This window comes from Micropterus salmoides, unplaced genomic scaffold (genome assembly GCF_014851395.1).
Source record: "Micropterus salmoides isolate LMB-PRFRI ecotype aquatic unplaced genomic scaffold, ASM1485139v1 Ms_hic_scaffold_21, whole genome shotgun sequence".
Taxonomy (NCBI): Eukaryota; Metazoa; Chordata; class Actinopteri; order Centrarchiformes; family Centrarchidae; genus Micropterus; species Micropterus salmoides.
This window is the reverse complement of record NW_024041262.1, coordinates 23,444,484-23,465,881: the sequence shown is the minus strand read 5'-3', so window position 1 is coordinate 23,465,881 and position 21,398 is coordinate 23,444,484. Positions and strand designations below refer to the sequence as shown.

General features: G+C 42.2%; 1 protein-coding gene across 8 annotated transcripts in view; it reads left to right on the top strand.

Moving 5' to 3' along the window:
- The window catches only part of kansl1a (KAT8 regulatory NSL complex subunit 1a), a 29,136-nt gene extending 10,676 nt beyond the window's left edge, over positions 1-18,460 (top strand). For 4 of the 8 annotated variants that reach the window (XM_038735991.1, XM_038735990.1, XM_038735992.1 and 1 more), the window contains 13 exons: positions 8,256-8,397; positions 8,580-8,663; positions 9,900-10,009; positions 10,562-10,703; positions 11,560-11,725; positions 12,317-12,472; positions 12,987-13,205; positions 13,376-13,530; positions 14,752-14,876; positions 15,039-15,096; positions 15,838-15,950; positions 16,040-16,292; positions 16,729-18,460. In XM_038735991.1, the coding sequence (XP_038591919.1) occupies positions 8,256-8,397; positions 8,580-8,663; positions 9,900-10,009; positions 10,562-10,703; positions 11,560-11,725; positions 12,317-12,472; positions 12,987-13,205; positions 13,376-13,530; positions 14,752-14,876; positions 15,039-15,096; positions 15,838-15,950; positions 16,040-16,292; positions 16,729-16,935 (1,930 nt within the window). In that variant the 3' untranslated portion in view covers positions 16,936-18,460. The remainder of the gene's footprint in view (positions 1-8,255; positions 8,398-8,579; positions 8,664-9,899; positions 10,010-10,561; positions 10,704-11,559; positions 11,726-12,316; positions 12,473-12,986; positions 13,206-13,375; positions 13,531-14,751; positions 14,877-15,038; positions 15,097-15,837; positions 15,951-16,039; positions 16,293-16,728) is intronic. The other 4 variants (XM_038735994.1, XM_038735996.1, XM_038735995.1 and 1 more) reach the window with 4 other exon arrangements.
- The last annotated feature ends 2,938 nt before the right edge of the window (positions 18,461-21,398 follow it).

Genomic DNA, 21,398 nt, shown 5'->3' with positions numbered 1-21,398 from the left:
TTGAGCATAGGGTGTAACCCTTTATCGTGGCACCACATCAGCACATTTGATTGTGACTAGGGCTGCAAGTAACGACTATTTTGATAGTACTGAATTGCAAAATTACAAAATGCGTCTTATTTAGCTATCAGCTTTTAAATTAAACTTGAGTTTGTTTTAGGCATGTGCTAATTAACAGTTAAAACAAAAAAATAAATACTGCTCTCAAAAATGCATCTTTTCATGAACGTTTCGGCTGCAGCAACAGAAAGGTCCTCTGAAATGAAGTCCTGATCTCGGCAGCTGATCTGCTGTTTAGTGACTGAGCAGTTTACACGCCAGTACTGCAACACCCCGGGACAAACTGACACCACATACAAAGAAAGGAATAACGTCATGCATTACATTTGCCGAATTTACGGGGGGTCAGTAATTATTTATTAACGATTTTATAGTAGACCGTGCTTTACAACGTTTATATATTTTCCCCTAACTCAACAACTCACAAAACTCAGATTTTTTTTAAGGGAGTTTCGGACGGCTTAGCCACCGCCTCACGCATTGACAGGAGAAACATTTTCTCTTCTTTAGAAAGTATGAAATTGTCCGGTGTTGTCTAATCTTGTGCACTCATACAGCAGCAACACATTCTCCAGCAGGGAACGTCGCCATGAGCGATGCATCGTTTGTGATTGTAAAGTCAGGGCACATCTGGAATGTGAACGCGGCCATTGTGTATCATAAATGTGCTCTCAGCGCCATTAAAAATCAATCAAATTGTCCAAAGCAAACTATAGAAAACGTCACAGCTCATAGCGTGAAGTAACACAGCTTTAATGGGAAGCTAGCGAACTAGTTTACCGAGACGAGTCTTCATCATCCACAGAGCAACTACGTTACGCGCCTCCAGATCAGATGCTCCGGTGTTTCCAGGAAAACTCAGCTTTGCAGACGCTGCAGTTAATGACCTTTTTGGCTGAGTGAAGAGTGAAGTGCTGCCACACTCTGGAGGTTTTAGGTGGTGACGGTGTTACTGCAGCGCTGATGTTGTTTTAGTAACTTTACTGTTCACATCACTTTAGTCCGTTAAGTTGACGGTGTCGTTACGGCCCGATGACGTCATGAACTAATCGATTATTAAATTTGTTGCCAATGGACTTAATAATCGTTTTTTGTCGATTAATGGTTGCACCCATAATTGTGACGTACATTATCAGACAGTGCAACAGAATTTGATAGTTTCTATTCTGTTGTTATATTCAAAAGAAACCATCTGTGGTTGTTTGCTTAGCCTAAATAGACCAATCATATTTCTCGCAGCTTGTGAACTATTTTAGTACTACCTACATGTAGTTGAGAAAGGATCTGAAAGGTGCTGAGGTGTCATTCGTCTTTTAATGTAGGCAAAGAGCAGCTAGCTCAGTATATTATGGTAACAAGACTGCTGGCTTGCTCATTAGTCATCACTGCCTTTATCTCTAATCTCGACCAAGCTCCCTCTAATGTCCTTAAACAGGTAAAATTACTACTAGCTAACATCTCCTCATTCTGAGCTGCACTAAATCTGCTGTTTATAGCTAACATGACACATCTTGTTCCTGCTTTACCGTGTGAGATGTTATTGTAAAGCAGGTACAGTAGTTGTTAACTGCTGCTAAAACCTCGGTGTAAAAAAAGGTCTGAAGGTATTAAATAAAATAAAGTAAAAGATGAACGTGATGACTGTGCGAACACGAAACCTCCAACACAAATGGTATATTCAGTTGCTTTTGTACGCATTGAAAACACTCGAGTTATTGTATGTCCATAAACTACAGCATGTTCAAAAACTACTATTTTACTTTCAGAGTAAATTCCTTGTTTCTTGCTATACCTGTTGAAACAAACCTGCCAGACTACAGGTGTATTCACAGTATTTTATACAGATGTAGTTACAGATAACTATAATATATTTTGTGCTTTTCGTTGTGTGTGTGTGTGTGTGTGTGTGTGTGTGTGTGTGGCTTATTTAAATATTCTTTAGTTATAAGACACAAAAGAGTCAGTAAGCTTTGAACTAACTTTTATAGTAAATCTAGTTGACTGGGGGGAAATGCACTGATTAATCATTAACTATGATCAGTAGATGCAGACTCACATAACCGCCTATCGGAGTAACCCACACCTGAGCACACTAAACTGGTTCAGCAGTGTGTTATAAGGGCACAAGAGTTTTGTTGACCTGTGTTGCTTGCCATAGAATACAGTAAAAATTAAGCTTTTTAGGTAAAACAAGCTCAGAGAGCTACGTTAATATGCTCAGATGTTCTTGAATAATCCATGTGTGAAAGTTTTAGTGCTGCCACGAAAGCACCTGTTTCTCACAGGTTCTCAACTGTTTGCCAAGCGGTAGCACATGTAAGCCTAATAATTCTCTGTACACTGAGTGAAAGCTGCGTGGAAATCTAAAACCGTCCATCTGTAATGCCTTTTTTCAAGCAGCCGTCTGATGCACATTGTATAATCATGCATCCCACAACAAGTGACAAACCGATTCTCAGCTCCCAGCCCGGCAGAGGAGAAACTGTACCTCTATTGTGAACAAGTCTTCCAGGAATAGGGTGTGTGTGTTTTTATATACCCATAATGCCACATTTTCACAACGGACACCTGAGTTACCAATTAATGGCTTACAGCGCAGTAGTCACTACACTACAGACGACAGTGTGATGTCCTCTTCAGGCAGCAGCACCTCAATTATTTAACGTCAGCTGAGTTGACAGCAGTGTGGAAAATAACCTATTTGGGCTGCTTGTTTGGATACAGCTCTTTGCTTGGAACTAATCCTGTCATCCCTGCCTATACTGTAGACGTGGTTTCCCGTATCTTAGGGGATTGGGGGCCAGCCAACATCTGTTGTCGTGCTTATGCTGCAGGGCCTTTCTTCTCTGGTCTCTGTGTCCGTCTCTGAACGTGACGTCCATAACGGCCTCTAACAGGGTGTGGGTGCTGCTAGCTTCGGAAATGAAGTCTGGTCTCATACTAGCTGTAAAACTGACAGAGACAGTTGATCCATTAGAATTAAATATTCATGGAAAGTCTGTTATTTAGGCATGTTGCATGGAGCCCGGGTTGTTCTGTGTTAAGAAGCGAGTGGGCACAGTTTCTGAGGCAACAATAATACTCATCAGGAAATCTCAGAGCTTACATAATGGCTCGTAGAAAGAACAATGAAAATGTCTAAAATGTTATCTGACCAGCACCAAAATGCACCTAATGATGCAGGCTTTTTTGTGTTCCAGATGATTAAAACTAGGGCTAGATGACCCAGAGTGCATGTGTGTATGATCTCAATGCAGTAAGGCAGTTAAAATGCCTGTCTGCCTTCTGCTAGTGAACTAGGGTAACTAGGTTGGCCGAGACTACAGCATGCCTTTCGTGCTTATGGCTCAGCATTACTCTGCAGTCTGAGTAGCATAGCTATGTTTTTTTTCTTCTTCCCCTCTCTTCATTCCTGCGCGTGTTTATGTACGTATGTGAGCTTCTGTATAGGTTTCTGTCCCGTCTGACACATCTGGATGCGTTTAGCTCGGTCCAAGTTCCTCAAACACGAAGCCACAGGCGTTACATAACCCCCCTCTTTTATGTAATGACTGCTGCAGCTCTCTCTGGCTGAATTTGCCCTCTCTAGTTTTTCCTGCCCCACACCCTGTGTCGGCCTGCCTCGTTCACAATCCCGGCTCCCGAGCGGGTTCTTCCTGTGAAAGATGAGTTTAGCCAGCTGTCCTGTTAAAGTTCGGCCAGCCTTCCTGGCATGTTGGAATAGACCTGGAAAAATAAGGCAATTTTCAGGCTCCATAAATGTTTCATGGGTTGGATAGTTTTCTGCTCTTTTAATGTGCTTTGAAAATCCTTGACTCCAGAGAACAAGGACATTAAAATGACAGCAGCTGCTTTGATTTCCCCTGTTCGTGTTACTGAGCATCAATGATGATTGAATGTTTTGTGAAGCATCATTGTCAAACTTACTGGTTTTATTTTGTTTCGTGTGGAAGAGCAAAATTATCTGCAGGCCTTTTTGTTTTGCTTTACCTGTTTTATTAATGTTTCTCTGGCAGATGCTTGTACAAGGAGCTCATGTTTTAAAACATGAACATGGGAATGATACAGTAGAAATTAGGGAATCATTAATGTCAGCTAATGCATGAAAAACTGAGATGACTGCCTTGTGTAAGTCAGACATTGGCTTTAATTAGGGCTGTTCTGTTTTTTTTAACCAATGATTGGAGTTAATACAGTAGTTAGATTCTGCCTCATAGTCTAGAGCTCCACGGTGCATCCTTACGCCAAATTAGGTCAAAATTAAAATGCCACTCCAGTTTAGATAAGATATGTGTGGCAGCCCAATAACATTTAGAAAACATATCCTGAATCACTGCTTCTCTTTAATAGCTTTGTATAATCCTGCTTGTCTGCAAAGAAAGTTTTAAAGGGTGCCGCATTCAACTACTGTGGCTGGATGGTTTGGAGAGCTAGCATGCCAGGTTTGGAGACCCTTAACCTCTCTTCATTGCCAACTTGAGCAAACTATGTCCTGTTTTCAATCAACAGCAGCACTTAAGAGTGGTGGCTCATCTGCAAAACCTTGCTGCAACAAGGACACGGACCCATGTGAGGGAAAAGGGAAAGATGCAAGCTGCACTTTCAACTAGAACTCAAAACTCTTACACTTTTATACACAAATATAATACAGAGGACACGACAAGCACAGGTCTGGGATGGCTGCATATTTTGTGCTGTTCAGATGCAGCTCAATTCCTTGCCTCCTATGTTTTTATTGTGGTTTATGCTTACTAAATTAAGTATTGCACAAAACATCAAAAATTGGTGCAGCAAAGTTTCTTCAAAGAGTGTGGGATAAGGTATAATGCATACATCAGAACCCTTGTCCCCCTTATCATACAGGAAACTTGCATGTGCACGCTCTACTAAACGTGAGGAAATAAACAAAAACTGGCACAGCAGATTACAATTCCTTGAGAATGACATCTTGTTAAACCTGCATTGTGTAACTTCTGACAGTAAGAGTAATTACACATCACCCTCAACACGTGCTTATTACATATAGGCTCTGCCATACTGAGTTGTTATCCTTACAGTATCTCCCCCCTTCAGCACTGGCATAACGCACATCACTAACGATTCACAAGTGCACCACAGAAATCAGTATGAAACTCCAGTGACCACAGGGACGTTTATGTGGCGGTGACGGGTTTAATCAGCATTGCGCAAACTTGTTTTGCTTGAATGTAACTGACGTGCATCTATATGTAAAAGTTTCGCACCTTAGCTTTAAGTGTACAGCATAAATACATTGCTCCTAACAAGCGTCAACAAGCGTGTTTGACATGGAAAGGAAGTACAGCAGAAAGACGGAGTGTGGTGAGACAATTAATAGTGCACATTTAACCAGAGATGGTCAAGAGATGTTGATTTAAAAAAAATATGCACTTGGGTTGGCATTTCTGATTTTGTGCAACCTTCATATGTAGCACTGATTGAACAACATGAAATAAAGTCAGGGTCTCTAAAAGTGTCTGTAAGGGAGTTGGTTCTCTTAGCCTGAAGGAACATCACATGAGTCATCTCTGTTGATGGGAATTGTGCAATGGAAGGACAGGTGTAGATGTGTTTGCCTGCTCTCGGCCCTAAGGCCTGTGGGTGTTTGGTGGAGAGCTGGGCTGCGTTTTTGAGCGGTCGTGTTGGTTTAGGAAGGGACGGTATGGTACAGGCGTACCCAGCACCATACAACATATGTGCTGCATCCAGAGAAGCACCACAATGGAGAATGTGCTGACTGCCAGAAAACGACGGCTGTAGTGATTGCCGCTGGTGCTTTGTGTGTGGGAGTAGGGGGGAGGAAAATATGTCCTGGTTAGGTGGGGGGTGGGATTTCTCCATGCTGCTAACAGACCCCTCCTCCTCATCCTCTTCCGTCACTCTTGACGATTAAGGTCATTCGACTTGTTATGGCCTCTGTGTGTTTATTTTTACTAAACTACACATTAGCTCTTCCTGCATCCCATTTATAATCCCCCCTAGTGGTTGCTATGCCTTGTCCACTGCACCGTGAGAACTGATGAGTTTTCTACTCTTTCTGTAGTTAATTATTTGAATTCAGCTGGCATGTCCAGTCTAAATTAGTCGTTATTATATAGCCTTCAAGCAAGGGGTGCACAATTAATAGAAATATTATCGAAATCGCAGGATCCAAATTGCAGAAGTTCTGCAGAAATGTTTGACTGAAGGTAAAATGTGTGACGAAACAGCTTGTAATGAAGTGCTGCAGAGATGCCCCAGCCTACAAATGTTGTTCTTCAGATGACAGAAAACATGTTTGTTTGGCAGAGATCCCAACAAAAGTCACATGGAACAATTGTTTACCATATCTTGCAACCCTATCTATCTGTCTAACCGTAACCCTCCTCAGTGTCCCTTCTTTGTGACCTTTTGCAGATAGCCTTTTCTCACTTTATCTAAAACTGCTTCACTGTTTTGCCCAGTCGTCTCTGTCCATAGAGTTTTCCAATTCACCCTGAGGCATTACACCTGTCCCATCAGCCCCTCCTCTGGTGGATCAGTTGTCCACCCACCACATGGTGAATCATGGCACACAGGCTCAGAGTAATTTGTGCAGTAGATTGTGCGACACACTTTGCGCCACCAGTGTTGTTCTGAGACGAGTCTCCCCGGGGACTCGCAGATGCAAATGAATTGCCAGTGCATTGATCTGATGCACCAGCCATGGGCGTACTCAGAGGTGTTGCAGAACAGGATTGAGTCTGGAGAATAGCAATAGGAAATGTTATTAGCAAGTAACACTGCAGCTGTATTCGCAGCAGTGTCCTTGGCTCTGTGTTGCGGTGAACAAGCAGTCAGTGCCAAATGTTGTGGCTGAATCAAGACATCTTTTATCGCACTGATTGGTGGCTGATGTGTGCGTCAACGCTACAATAACTCTCCTTCCGCTCAGCTCCACAATAAGACAGGATGCCTGGTTGGATTATTGGTTATGTGTCTGCCGCACTGTTCCCTGACCCAGCCCCACCCCCTCCAGCACCCTGTGGCCTGTAGATTGCTTTTAAAGCCCGTCTGTTCCTCTCCAGGCTGCCAGAGCTTCCTAGTCCTTGTTGTCCCTCTTTTACGCCCCTTTCCCTTCCCATCTCTTCTCCCTATCAGCCTTAGCCTTTCTCGACTTCCTCCTTCCTGGTAGAGCTCTGAAAATTGAAAACAGAGACGGGTGTGGAGAGGCGAAAGCGCAGAGGAGTGCAAGGTCTATCTTAGTCTGCCATCTGAGTGTTTTTTTTTTTTTTTTCCTTCTTTCTTTCATTGTTCACCCACATTCACTGCAGCCTGTAATTCGGTGAAACTGCGCCCTCTGTGGTCGCTGCTGCACAGTACAAGAGCAGACATTTTCCTCTCATGTCTGCCTTTTGAAATGCCCATTCTGTGTGTCATACTGGTAAAATGGAGTACTCTGCTCTCAGTTGGCATTCATCCCTTGCGCTGAAATAAACTAGTCTAATGAAAGTCCCTGTTTTTGTGTTTCTCCCACACTTTATATGCACGCCCATATTGTGTTTAGATTAGATTGCTTTTCTAGGGTGCCTGCACTTGCCTTTGCTGGAAGCTTTGAATAATGCTGATTCACTGACCTCTGCAGTCCGACTAGGGAAATGCTCGGAGGCTAAATGCCCTAAATGATCAGTTTTAGTGTTGTTTATAGATATATAAATATTTCAATGTATTATGTTTGATGGAATGATTCATGACAGGCCAGACTTTCACTGTACTTGCCTGTACACACTACTTACAACTGAGTATTCATTATATTTGGGGAAATTAATTGACTTAAATTGACTCAAATTAGAACTGCAACAAAGAATATTAATCGTTTAGTCTTTAAAATGTCAGGATAAATGTCCATATCAGTTGAAGAATGTCATTATTTTATCCAACCAACAGACCAAAACCCAAATATACTCTGTTTACAGTGATAATAAATAGAATCCATATTTAAGAGGCCGGTTTTGCTTCAGAAATGACTCAATTATTCAATTATCAAAATAGTTGCATATTTTCTTGATTTAATAGACAACTCATTGCCACTCCATTTAAAATATAGAAATCATCGCATTTGTAGGGGTTTATTTTTTTAATGGTGAATAGGCTTGTTGTTGCCAAATGTCATCCCGGATTTGTTCTCCTTTTTAAAATGAGCACTTTTTGACCCCCAGATGGAAGCGGGCAGAGAGCCGCTACACCGTGGAGAGAGCTGCAATCATCAGCCACTGGAACTGGCTCCAGGCCCACATCTCGGACTTGGAGTACCGCATCCGACAGCAGACCGACATCTACAGACAAATCCGCGGCAGCAAGGTCAGTTGCTCACTTTTATGTTAGATATGTATGTGTGTGTTCGCGCTAGAATATAATTTAGCTATATTTCTGGTGTGTTGGCAGAAAGACTGAGCTCTGCGATCAGTTGGTCACACAAATATACTCGTTATATTTATATATTTATGGGGTGGAAGTGTAACACTCAGGTCTTGATTCTGTAGGGCTCGGTAGAGTTGGGAGGCGTTGCTCCCAGCGCTGTGTCTGCAGGTGGGACAGAAGTGAAGACAGAGCCTGTAAATACCCAGGTAAGCAGAGTGAACGTCAACTTGAGGGTGGTATTCCCGTACAGCTGTCTTCGGTCTCTTGGGTCAAAACCAAATTAATTTGTGATGTCCTCTAAGGAGACTCGTCTTATCAAGGTTTATTCACAGTTTGAGGTTGTTCTTAGGCTCTCATATGTAGTATCTCTTATTGAGTGTTCAGTTCACTACTCAGTAAGTCTCACAAGGATCTCCAGAAGTTTTGTTTGTGATTATTGAGGCAGAAATGACTGAATTTGCTATGTGTATTGGAAGATACATTGTGTAAAAATTGCGAGGTGATTGTGGAAAAGAAGAACTCAGTTAATGTGTAATTATATTAAGAGCAACAGTGAGCCTCAGAAAGCTTAGTGCAGCTGCAATTTAGGTGATGTTTCTTGCAGCAAAGGCTCAGCAAAAAACAGCTTTCAAACACTCTCAAGACAAACCAAATGCTGTTTGAATAACATGAATGGACTGTTATTCAAACAGCATTTGGTTTGTGTGAAAGATATTATTCATTGGTACCTTCTAATCAATGAAACATTCAGCTTGCTTGTTCTTTTAAAAGCACCTGGTGGAAATGATGCTAAATGTTCACAGGAAATTGTTGTTTTTTTTTTTATCTGTCTCTCAGGTCTGAAGTGACTTAGACAAAAAAGCTTTTCTGCCAAAATGTATCCCAGGATGAGCCTGTCTTTCTGGATATGTAATTGCTTATACGAGTGTTAAACGAGAACAACAGCAGGCGTGGCCTTTAATCGTGGTGGTTTACACGGGGACTGCTGTATTTTGAGCCATACAGTCAGTGTTCGCGTTACTCTTGGTCAGTGTCGAGGTAAATTGTTTAACGCAAGAAATGATCTGCTTTCACAGCAAGATTGCGGAATAAATGTTAAAGGAAAATGAGGAGCTACTGAAATGAGACCTCCAAATTGTGAGACCTGGAATAAGTTTGATTGAAGCCATGAAATTGTGTTCATTTGTGTGTGAAAGCTCATGAAGAAGGAGCTCCAAGCGATGTGTTGTTGATGACGTGCAGAAAGTGTTTCTATGTTTGGGAGAGCCCAGCCCTAGACTGAATAATTGAAGGCCACGGGAAACGGGGTGATTCTGTTTGTCTATTATGTTGTTTTCCTTTAATATCCTGGTTTCGCTGAGTGCTGTTGGTCAGCCTGTGTGTCTGGGCTAGTTTACGAGGTGTAGTCTGACTGACTGGTTTTGTCTTATCTGTCGATGCAGGATGTCGGTTCAGAACGGCTGGAGCACACAGGCACCGCCCACATCCCCAACACAGAAGCCGGCCCTTGGAAAGGTCAAAACGCACAACCAGTCAACGGCGTCCTCAGCAGGTACGGCTGATAATGATAACCTCATTTCAATCTGCCTTCTGAGAAACACAAGGGGAAGTGACATAATTGCAGACCATTTTGATTTTAAATTTATCTTTGTAGTCCTTTTTTGAGCAAAAATGCTGCTAATTAACTTGTTCCACCTCCTCAGATGTGACGATTTAATGCTTGTCTTGACAATAAACTGAATGTCTGTGTTCTGCGCTGTTGGTTGAATAAAACAAGTCATTTTAGGACTATTGGAAATTATAACGTTTTCTGTAATTTCATAATCAAAATGATTGGCAAGACAAAAAGCAATCATTTACTGTCAGTGTATCACAGAGAGATTAAATTGTATGGTTAGATATACAAATAGTAGTTTCTTTTCTTTAAAAATTAATATATAACCACAATATCTGTTTTGTCTTACGCTGACACTAAAGGTTAAAAATATATTTAACTCTTACCGATATATCTTTAGCTTGGTTATTACTACAAAATGTGTATTTTATTTGTTTGAAGGCGTAAGATCCGTGACCTCCTTTGCTCTGTTTGTTGTCCTTGTGATAGGATGGCAGAGAGTGCAGACACCAAGCACCAGCAGCCGTTATCCTATGACAGCACATGCGTGGCTGCGCGCACACGACCGCTGGTGAGCTGTCGACGACGGCGGCTCATTCAGCCCAACACCGTGCCCAACGTTAACGGCAAGGTGAGTTTCATCGACCGTGTTTCTGGTTCGTGTACATGCGTACATATATGGCCGGTGTAAAGTGCACATCAGTGTCATTATTAAATCATGCAACGCTTTCACCTTAAAGGACCTGAGAGATTGTCTTTGTGCAAATGGGTTTAATACTGAAATATGTGTGGCAGTACTGTGAGGATGTTGAATGCTTGGCTGCAGAGAGAAGTGAAGTGGATTTTGATTCTTTGACAACATCTTGTGTGTTTTAGGCTGCGCTCACTGATTAGTTTCTTGCTTTGTAACCCAGAGTAAATAGCTGAAAAACTAGGGCAAACAAAAAAAAAAAGATGACTTTTCTCCCTTGTGACGACTCACAAGTTTTAGTTGAAGAAAAAGGAAACATCTGCTGATTATTTGGATGCTTTGCCCCCCACAACACAGTTTAGGTCTCTTGGGGTCATCAATTTGAAAATTGTGATGTGTGCTTAAATCTTTCACAATGCAATGAGATTTCTTAGTGCCACGTTAACATTTAGTACCGTAGTACAATATGCAATCCCATTTCCCCTCTGTCTATTACACTGTTAATTTGTAGTTTCAGCACAGGATTGAAGTGTAATTTTGCCTGCATTGTTTTTTTTATGGTTTTTAAATTAGCTTGCAAGTACAGGTACTCTTGTCACGATGACGCCAGTGGCTTCAGTGAGGGAAATGTTTTCTGGGTTGACTCGCCATAGTGCTGCATTAAATTCTAGTCCATTTCTAGAGGCAGTTTGTTCTTCCCTGAGTAACATGTGCTTAATAATTGTGTAGAAGTTGAATTACGAGTAGTCACAGCCGAGCTTTACATGATTTGCAACCCTTTCCTGTCCACCCACAGGCCCAGAGAAGCAGCTGCGTCCAGTGTATCTGCAGGGTTAACCCCAGCTGTGTGATGTGTGGTGGCTGGCCCACCCCCAGAGAGGATCCTCAGTATGATCTGCCCACCCTGGAGCGCCTGTCAAGACTGGATCTTGGCGTCCACCCCATCCTCTCCTTCCCTGATGGTCAGTGCTGGGCTCCGCGCTCAAAGGAGAACTCAGTTTACGCAGTCATTTCCTACTTTACATCTAGAGGGGAAGACAAACAGGGAGTGGCCGTAGAGAGACTTCTCGCCAGGAAGTTCTTAGAGAACATTTTCTGCGATTTAGACAATCGCTTTCTGTCTGTAATGGGTGTCATATTTCTCTGAAGTGGGAAGTGTAGTCTCAGTGCCTGGCTTCTTTTATCGTTTTAGCGATAAAGCGTCCTTTTTTCTTTCTTGTTTGTTTATATTTTCATGTGTAACAGGGCAGTCCTTGTAATGATTAAGGAATTTGCTCGACTTTATGTCAAACTCAAAACATGAACCACATTAAACAGAAACATAATTAAGACAAAGTTGTTTTCACAACCGCAAGACAGCAATGGATTTGGCTTAAGAACACATAGTAGATTGCCTATGGCTTATTATAAATGTTGTATCCCATAGTGAATTGCTAATGTCGAACCACAGATGGCAAATCTGAAGAACCCAGCTTTACACAGCGCACCTGGTTGCACACTGTTGAAATCTCCTAATTTATTGGTTATGACTTTTTTGTTTGCTTCTCCCTCAGACGTTTGTATAGGCCTACGTCTGCAGCAGGTGATGAAGAGCCAGTGGCAGACCAAGTCACTGGAGAGGAGCAAACCACTGAAGAAGCTCTCCCTCAAACACAAGCTGTCCTCGTCCAAAGAGAAGCACAAGTTCACCAACTCACTTATGGCAGTCAGTAAGTACAAATGCTGCTGGGACACAGAAACGCATGTGTACCCAGTGATCCTCAAGGAGCTGTCTGAAATGATATTACTTTAATGTACGACTTAAGTATGGAGACCCAAACTTTTTCATAGTAAAATGTACATAAGACATGATGAAATAATCATATGAATATAAAATATATCACAATTAAATTGGTAAAATGCCATAACTTTCTTAAAACACATTGATATCAAATGTTACTTAATCCTGATTCTTTTAACAGTAACAAAGTTTATTGCAGGTTGTTTTTATTTCACAAAGCCGTTTATCCCTGTAACTGTTTTTATTTCACAACCCCACAGGGGAGAGACAGTTGTGTGATTGGCTGTTGTCGCCCGGCCCCAGTAGTAACCTATGTTCTTACAGGATTACATGCCCAGTGTAGTGACTCTCATGAACTTGGGGGCTGGCGGTGTGGTGGTCCCTGATATCTAAAACACTTGCATCAACTCCCCGTCTAATAATGATAATGTGACTGGTTCCTGGTGTTGCAGGACTGGGCCACTATAAGAACCGTGCTGAGAAGCCGAGGACAGTGGACAGCAGTGGGGGCAGCAGCAGTGCTGTTGTGAACACGGCCAGGCTCGAGGGCCCGGCCGTGTGCAAGACTGAGCGGCTGCAGGCTCTCTCCACCCCGTTAGGGCCTTTCGACAAGAACTACAGCCGCAAGAGGTTAAGAGAGCACTCGCTGGACAGGACTGACAGTGAGTCTAAAGCCCTGGTCCAAGATTGGGCAGCGTGTCGCTGCCGTAAATGCATTTATTTTAAGGTCCCCTTTAATGTGATATGTGAAGGGTAATGGTGTTAAAAATAGTTTGGAGTGGCTCAAGGAAACTGAGCAGTCATTTAAATTTGCCTGTCTCCTGTCCTCCAGCCTCCCCTAAACTTTTCATGGACTCGAGCAGCCCCTGCCCATCTTTGGCCAACATACACTCGTCCCTTCACAGCCCCCTCACACGCCAGCTGTCCACGTCTTCAGAGAACTCCACACCACTGGGCGCCAGCAGCCAGAGCATCCTGAGCACACCTGTAAGGACACACTGCACGGCGTCTCGCTTTTTGTTTGTTTGCTTGCTTCATTATCTGATAATAAACTAGGACTTCATAATGAATGCCCAACGATCGCCATTTAAGAAATCCCCATTTTAAACCTCATGGTTGTCAGTCAGTATTATAAAAAACAGTCTTTTTTTTCCCTCCTCAAAATAACCACTCTCCAAACGTAGCAGAGCACCATGACACGCCCTTTTTATTGACAGAATATCTTTATTTCATGAGGTAAAATGTGAGACTTGTCTGTTGTAGGACTTTGGTGTGGGGCGGATGCTCTGCAGTGACTGAGACATCAAACTTACTAAAACATACTGTAAATGTTAAAAAAAACCTCACCCAAATACAGTCTAATATCTGTGTTTACATGATAAAAGGCGTGGGTGGGCAGCTAAAAAAGGAAACTGAACTCAAACTGAAACTTAATTTGCTTGGTGTATTTTTGTTTTGGTTTTTGTGCGGTTAGCGTTGCAGGAAGTGTCAGGAGACACAATCACTCGACAGCCACCGAGTTGTCAAACAGTTATCAGGCCAGCTGCTGTAGTTTCAGGTACTGCTGTGATCTCATCCACCACACAAGAGATTTATCTGCAGACAGGACTCGTTTTGAAGGGGAAAGTCTACCCAAGGCTTTAATATTTAAATTTAACATAAAATGTGGTCCCAATACAACGATCTTGCAATTAAAGGCGGGTGATCTGGACAGTAACTGGATTCATCTTTCTCAATATTTTTAAAATATTCAGAATTGCGGTAAATGGGTTAAACTCTGTCCAATCCCATTGAGGCAAATGTTTTTTCAGTTTGTTTCAACATCCAGAATACCATAATTTTCCAAAAATACAAGCCCTGAAGTTCCTGATGTAACTTATCCAGCGTAAGAAAGCATTTTAACATTAAATCTCTGTTGACATAGGACTACACTGACAGATAAATTATAATAATTTGTGAAATCTACCTAATTTTTTGGCTCTGCCTGCAAAGAATGAACACCTGCGAAGATTTAATCGTCTAAATGTTGTTGAAACGTTGTCGCAGAAATGCTGGTTAAACCCTGTGGTCATATGAGTCATGCGTGTGGTGGCGGTCTTACTGGATTGTATTACATGCGTTATTGTGTACATCTTCTGTAAACTGTACACATCCATATTGAGCCTCATTCTGCGCGTTCACGTGTCCCTTTGTCCCCCCCCCCCCCAGCAGCAGCCCATCAAGAGGAGGCGAGGTGAAAGCTCCTTCGACATCAACAACATAGTAATCCCCATGTCTGTGGCGGCCACCACCAGAGTGGAGAAGCTGCAGTACAAAGAGATTCTCACACCCAGGTATAAATACCTGCACTGTATGCACTGCTCCCAGACTCGACCAGCGTGTTTGGCCTGTGAGCTACGTCAGACCTGTGCGCTTATATTCTTCCCTTTATAGTTTATTTTGAAGCACTTAGCTGCTGGTTTCCTGTACTGAAATTTATATTTATGCTTGCACAGGTGGCGATCCGTGGACATCTTCTCCCAGCAGATAACTGAGGAGGAAGATGATAGGGAGGTAAGTGTTAACTACAACTTCACGACTTAGTATCCCTCCTTTGTCTCAGGTGATATTCACGTTATGATCCCACTAACGTCTGTTCCTGTGTTCCACATGATTCAGTTTAACATGTGCAGATTCTTTCTGAGACCCTTGGATGTATTCACTGGTTAAAACACAAGCGCATCACCTGTTAAATTTCCACTTAAATGTACTTTGAGTGGGCCGTGAGTGAACAGTGACACCTGGTGGTCAAATACTTTCAAGGTGATCTCTTTTCAGCGGAAGCAGCCTTAAACCTGCAGGGAAATCCCCCGCCGGTCTTTGTATTATTGTTCCAGACCTCTTAAAAAATTCCCTTTAAATTAGTTCAGCTGCTTATTCAGCTCGTGTTTCATGAGTAGCTAATGATATTATTAGGAATTGTTGTTACTGCCGGGAAGCACTGACCAAAATGTGATATAAATGTCAATTAATTTAAGCACTTGGTAAATAAACCTGGGCCTCATCATCCCTACTGGTTTTACTTTGGGCTGTATAACTAAAACTAATACACTCTAATGTTGTATTTAAAAACATCTTAAGTCTTAGATTTAACCCTGCAGCGTCAAACCAAATATTTTATGGCTCAATAAATTACCAAAATGATTATAATAATGTTTAAATGTATATAATAAATGTTCTGTCAGTTGATTAGTAAGACTAATCGTTCTAAAATGGAGTGAGCACACGTCCTGATGGCGTTTTGTGTGTCTGTAGGTGGAGGACCTGACAGATGCAGCCTTCACCATGCTCCATCAGCCCTATGAGGACCAGGAGCGTTCCCGCTGGACTTGGATGGCCCTGGCTCCTGCTAAGAGGAGGGGCAGCAGGTCAGTGCCGCCGCTCTTAACGCCCACAGTTGACACGCCGGTCTTGGATTGTGGACTGTAGATGTGACGTGAGCTGTGTTGTCCCTCAGGTCGTACAAATCTGTTGACGGGCGAACCACGCCGTTGCTGTGCGGGACCAACCCTCCCACCCCTCAGCCTGCGTCCCCAGACCCAGGCCACTGCCCCATGCTCCACGACTACAGCCACGTGCCGTCACCGATGAGTCCAGCCAGTCCCGACACCACCTCCAACCCCCACACACCCTGCTCGAGGGACTCCCATCGGCTGCTGTCCAGCGAGGACACGAGGTGCTCTACGCCGGACTTCACCTTTGAAGAAAGGGTACGCAGTGAGATTAGTTCAGCTCGTAATATATAATATGAGGACTTCAATTTAAATGTTGTTTAGTTAGACGTGAATGTACAGGTGCATCTCAAAAAGAGATTAAGGGCTCAGGAAACCTTTTGCAGGCGTTTTGAGTCAATCAGCCGATTAGAGCTCCTCTCAGGTCGACATTTCTGTATTATACATTCATTATTCTAAAATCTCATTCATTTTGAGAAACTGGAGTTTTGATTTCCATGAGCTGTAAGCCGTAATCGCCAAGATTAAAATGTCTAGAACAATCTAGAATATATGAAAGATTCACTTTTTGAATTAAATTGTTGAAGAAAATAAACCATGAGATTTAATTTTTTTTAGATGAACCTCTATAGAAATACTGGAGAGTTGAAGCGATGTTTTGTGGTACTTAATGAACCTTGTCTGACTTTTACAGACGGTAGCGCCGTGGGAACGTCGCAGCTTCCCCTTGCCAGAGGACCCGGCCCCGGAGCCAGAGGCGGAGACCGACCACATCAGGCCCAGAATGCGCAGCATCTCAGGTTGCAGAGCAACAGCCTACGGACGGCTCGATTCGGACGACATGGAGCTGCCTTGTGAGGACGAGGGCGGCCCCAAACACAAGGCCTCAACCCACCGATGAATGACTGACAGGCTGAGGTCTCCCCCCCCCATCCCCTCCCCCACGTCCCGTCCCCCGCCCACAGCTCTTCTCTGGCATTAACAAGCAGAACCTCAAAGCAGAATAAGATATTAAATGGGTTCCTGTTGTTTGATATTCAAACATCAGTCTAATACTTTTCACAGTTTTTAGTGAACATTATGGAGATAGAAGCCTTTCCCTACATTTGTTTTTGTCACAGGAAAAAAAAAGGATAAATGTAAAAAAAAAAAAAGTATAAAACAACACATTACAAAAAATGTTTTCTGTAGTAGGCTAAACAATGTACATGGGGGCTTAGTGGTGTTTCATACGTCGCGTGTACACTTGTAGCGCACTATGTAGCGGACTCCTCAAAATATGGCCAAAGGGTGTTTTCTATTGACTAGTTTGCTTGTAATTCCCATGTACATTTTTAGTGGAGTGACAAATAACAAAAGAAGAAAAAAAAAAAGCCCCTCCCCCATCCAAATAACAGGTACATTTGAGATGTGGTTCCCTTCTTCTCCCTCTAGAGGTCGCCTGAAATCACCAGAGCACTTCTCCAACTGCCAATTCTAGTTTTGTCGGTTTGCTTTCTTTGTTTTTTTTTTTTTTTTCTCATTCCTGACATGTTTTATTTGTGTCTGTTCTGTCTGTTCCAGCGTAACACATTCTTTGTGGTGTTTGTTTTTTTTGTTTTTTTTTTCAAATAGTAAATCATTCCTTCTTACAGTCTCTTCGGAGAGAGTCCAGCTCCCGTCTCTTCTCGCCCCGCAGTCTCTCGACACTCGGTTCTGTTTTTAAAGAGGTTGATGGCATAGAGAGGACTGGGGTGTCTTTTGAGCACTTGCCCTGTTGAAGGCGCTGCTGCATGCTGAAAAAAACATGCTGATGTTAGTCTTATCCCAACAGCACACACGGTGAGGTTTCCACTTAAATGAAGTAACAAATCGCAGGTGATGGGGATGAGTGTACCATCTGCTAATTTCACTCCGTTCCTCTTCGCGTACAGTCGTTGCTGTTAAATTGTGGCAAAATAAAGACATAACACAATTACCCCTTCACCACCTACTTTCTTTTTTCTGGTTCAGCTTGATAAGATTTCTCTTTCAAATGTAGCAGCTCTCAGCTAGAAGCCACCCCAAGCTCAGGTTTTTCAATTTAAGGGAATATTTTTCTGCTGTTTTAATAGTTTCACTCTCAGATTTATCAAATCTAGACTACTCTATTGTGAGATGGATTTTGTTTTGACACCACACAATGTCATAACCACACTCTTATCTTGCCCTCTCCCCTTCCCCTTAAGTAACTAATTGCTATGCAAAAAAAAAATCTATGGTTGTTTTCATTTTACACCACCTTTTTATGCCACAGCCATTCAATCACCATTTTTTTTTTTCTTTTTGTAGTTAAGCAAGATGTCAATGTACCTGTTCGATTGTTGCAGCAGTTAACCTAATCAAAAAGCAGAATTGTTTTTTCTTTTTTGTAAATAGTACCATTAAAACATTTATGTTTAACTTGGTGTAATTGTTCTGGCCTCAAATCCTTAAGTGTGAAATCACTTTCTCACTCACTCACTCACTGGTCCCGTCTGTGATAGGCTGTCAGCACTTCACCTGTTCAGTTTGTGTCATTATTTGTGCATCTATAAAATGTTTGTCTACAAAAAGTAGTGAGGACATTTAAGTGTATACATTTGATGCTCAAACTAAATGGCGGACGGTGAATATGGTGCACTACTTGGTAAATGGCGAGTGATTTCAGCCAGCTTGTATTGTAATTCTACACGACGACAGTGACTTCATAGCATTTATTTTCAAATACACACATACAGCAAGAAGAATCATCATAAACCAGTTATTGATAAAATGCACAATAACAAGAACAATCACATTTCCACAACTGTACAGCGTCCGAAGGAACCCAAAAAAAATAAAAGATGAGTTTTTGTTACTGCAGAAACCTCTCCGGCAGATCCAGTAAAAAGACACGTGGAGAGGACCACCAAAGCGCGCACACACACACACAAACACACACACCCCCCTAACTGCACAGCTGATAATCTTCTCTGTGCTGTGGAAGCAACTCCCACCCGTCACCACACATCTATCCTGCACAGTGAGACAAATGTGGTCTATTTGGGGAAAAAAATAAGAATTTAGCATGCAGGTAATGTTGCAAGCACACTCCTTAATTCCTATGTGATCGCTCTTAACTGAAAGAAACATCGCTGTGATCATAGAGATGTGATTTTATCTCAACATACACAGTTGGGAGCAGAGTGCGGGACGTTTTCACTCTTTATAACCACTTTAAAAAAAAAAATCCTAGATCAGTATATCCTTCCAAATCCAGAGAGCATATAATATAAACAGGATATACAAAGAGACCACTTAATGAGAGGGAGGCAACAAGCAGACGGCTGTCTCTTACATGAGGTGCATGCAAGAAGTTGTTTCACTTAATATCAATGCCAGTAATAGTGCTGAATCACCAGGTATACTGATATGGACAGGTTTTTCTTTCTTTTTTTTTTGAGCACATGAATGGAGAATATGTTTAAGGGAGCATGTAACTAATCTCCAGCTGGTTGCAATCATTTGACTTAACAAATACAAAACAAGATTCTTCACAATAAAGTAAATGTTAACCAATATCTTCCTTTAAAATCTCATCTGATCTGTGGCCTTGCTATTAAATGCACTATATGACCAAAAGTATGTGGACAACACTGCTGACAACTTACTCTGCTTTTGGTCTGGGGTTGTTTTTCATGGTTTAGGTTGGGTCCAAATCTTAATCTTGCTCTTCTGCACTAGAGGTCGCAAGATAATTTAAAGAGGTGGTATTATGCACATTTTCAGGTTCATAATCTTATTTATGGGTTGTACCAGAGCAGGTTTACATGGTTTAATTTCCAAAAAACACCATATTTTTTTGTCATACTGCACATTGCTGCAGCTCCTCTTTTCATCCTGTGTTGAAGGCTTCATTTTAGCTACAGAGTGATACATCTTGTCTATACATGATCTTTGTTGGGAGTTGCACATGCTCAGTTCCTAGTTAAGTACTACTAGCCAATCAGAAGCAGAGAAGGGCGGGTCAGTGAGAAGCCTGTAAACAGCTTGGGTTCAGCTGTACATGTTGCCGACCAGCTTGGCAACATGGACTGGAGCGAGAGTTTCAGAGTGGTGAGTTATTAATCTGTACCAAAAGTATCTTTCATCCATAAAGTTTTAACTGAGCTCTGTCTCTACATCACAGGAACAACTTTATGTCCACTGACTGCCTGGAGGGTAGCTAGTGTTTGGGGAGGGAGAGGAGAGCTGTCTGCTGCAGCTCGCTGTTTTTACACAAGTGTTTTTGAGGGCGTGTCGGAGTAGCCGCTTGGCGAGCGTTTTATGACACGTATTTTGCTTTTATCCCTATTCCTGTCACAGGAATGAAAGGGAAGTGGCTGGACTACAACTTTGCAAACCTATTACATGCACAAAAAAAAGGTGTATAACTCAATAAAGGAGAGGGAAAAAGCCAAAAAGCTAAATACCACCTCTTTAAGGGGTGATAAGATGATAAACAAGGAAAGCAGAAACCTTTCTCACTGCACAAAATCGTTTTGCACATGTTTTTGAGCTGGTGAATTACTTTATATTTGACCTTTTCATGCCTCTAAAAAGGACTCACATAAAACAAGGATCAACAAGGAGGGACCTCCTGGTTTAGACAGCAGTGTGTCCCTTTCCTGTCCTCACGCTCAAAGGCACATCCATAAAGAAAAGGTTTTCCCAGTTTGGTGTGGAAGAACGTGACTGGTCTGCACAGAACCCTGACCTCAAACCCATCCTACACCTTTAGGAGGAACTGGAACACTGACTGTGAGCCAGACCCGATCACCCAACATCAGCGCTGGACCTCACTGATGCACAATATTCAGGTGTCCACATACTTTTGGCCATCTAGTGCAGTTTTTTGCTTTGCAGATAAGGATTTTATCACAGAAGATGAAAGCAACCAGTTGAGAGCCACATCCTGATGAATCCTGTGTTTCTACACGTTCAGTGCTCAGGTACAGATGATTTAACTGCCCAAACAAATTAAGTCATTGCTTCACAGTTTTCTCATGTTGCTTTCCAAATCTCTCATCTCAACTTGGCCCTGTCAACCCATCCGTCCACCATCCATCACCCATATTCACTCCAGCTGAGTAAATCTTACCTTTAAAGTGAGACTATGTAACGTCTGAGAGAGGAGACAACACAATCTTTTTCTTACAAATAAAGTCGAATTCAAAAGGCAGTAAAATGCACTCTTGCATAGTGAGGCGTTTTTGCTGCTACAGCCTCACTTGGCCGTATCTTATGCTGAGCTAATGTAAATATACAATTACTGAGTCAGATTACACTTGTGCTACTGTTTTGTAGCTATAGCTATAAATAATTTAGCATTATCTTCTTTAGTAG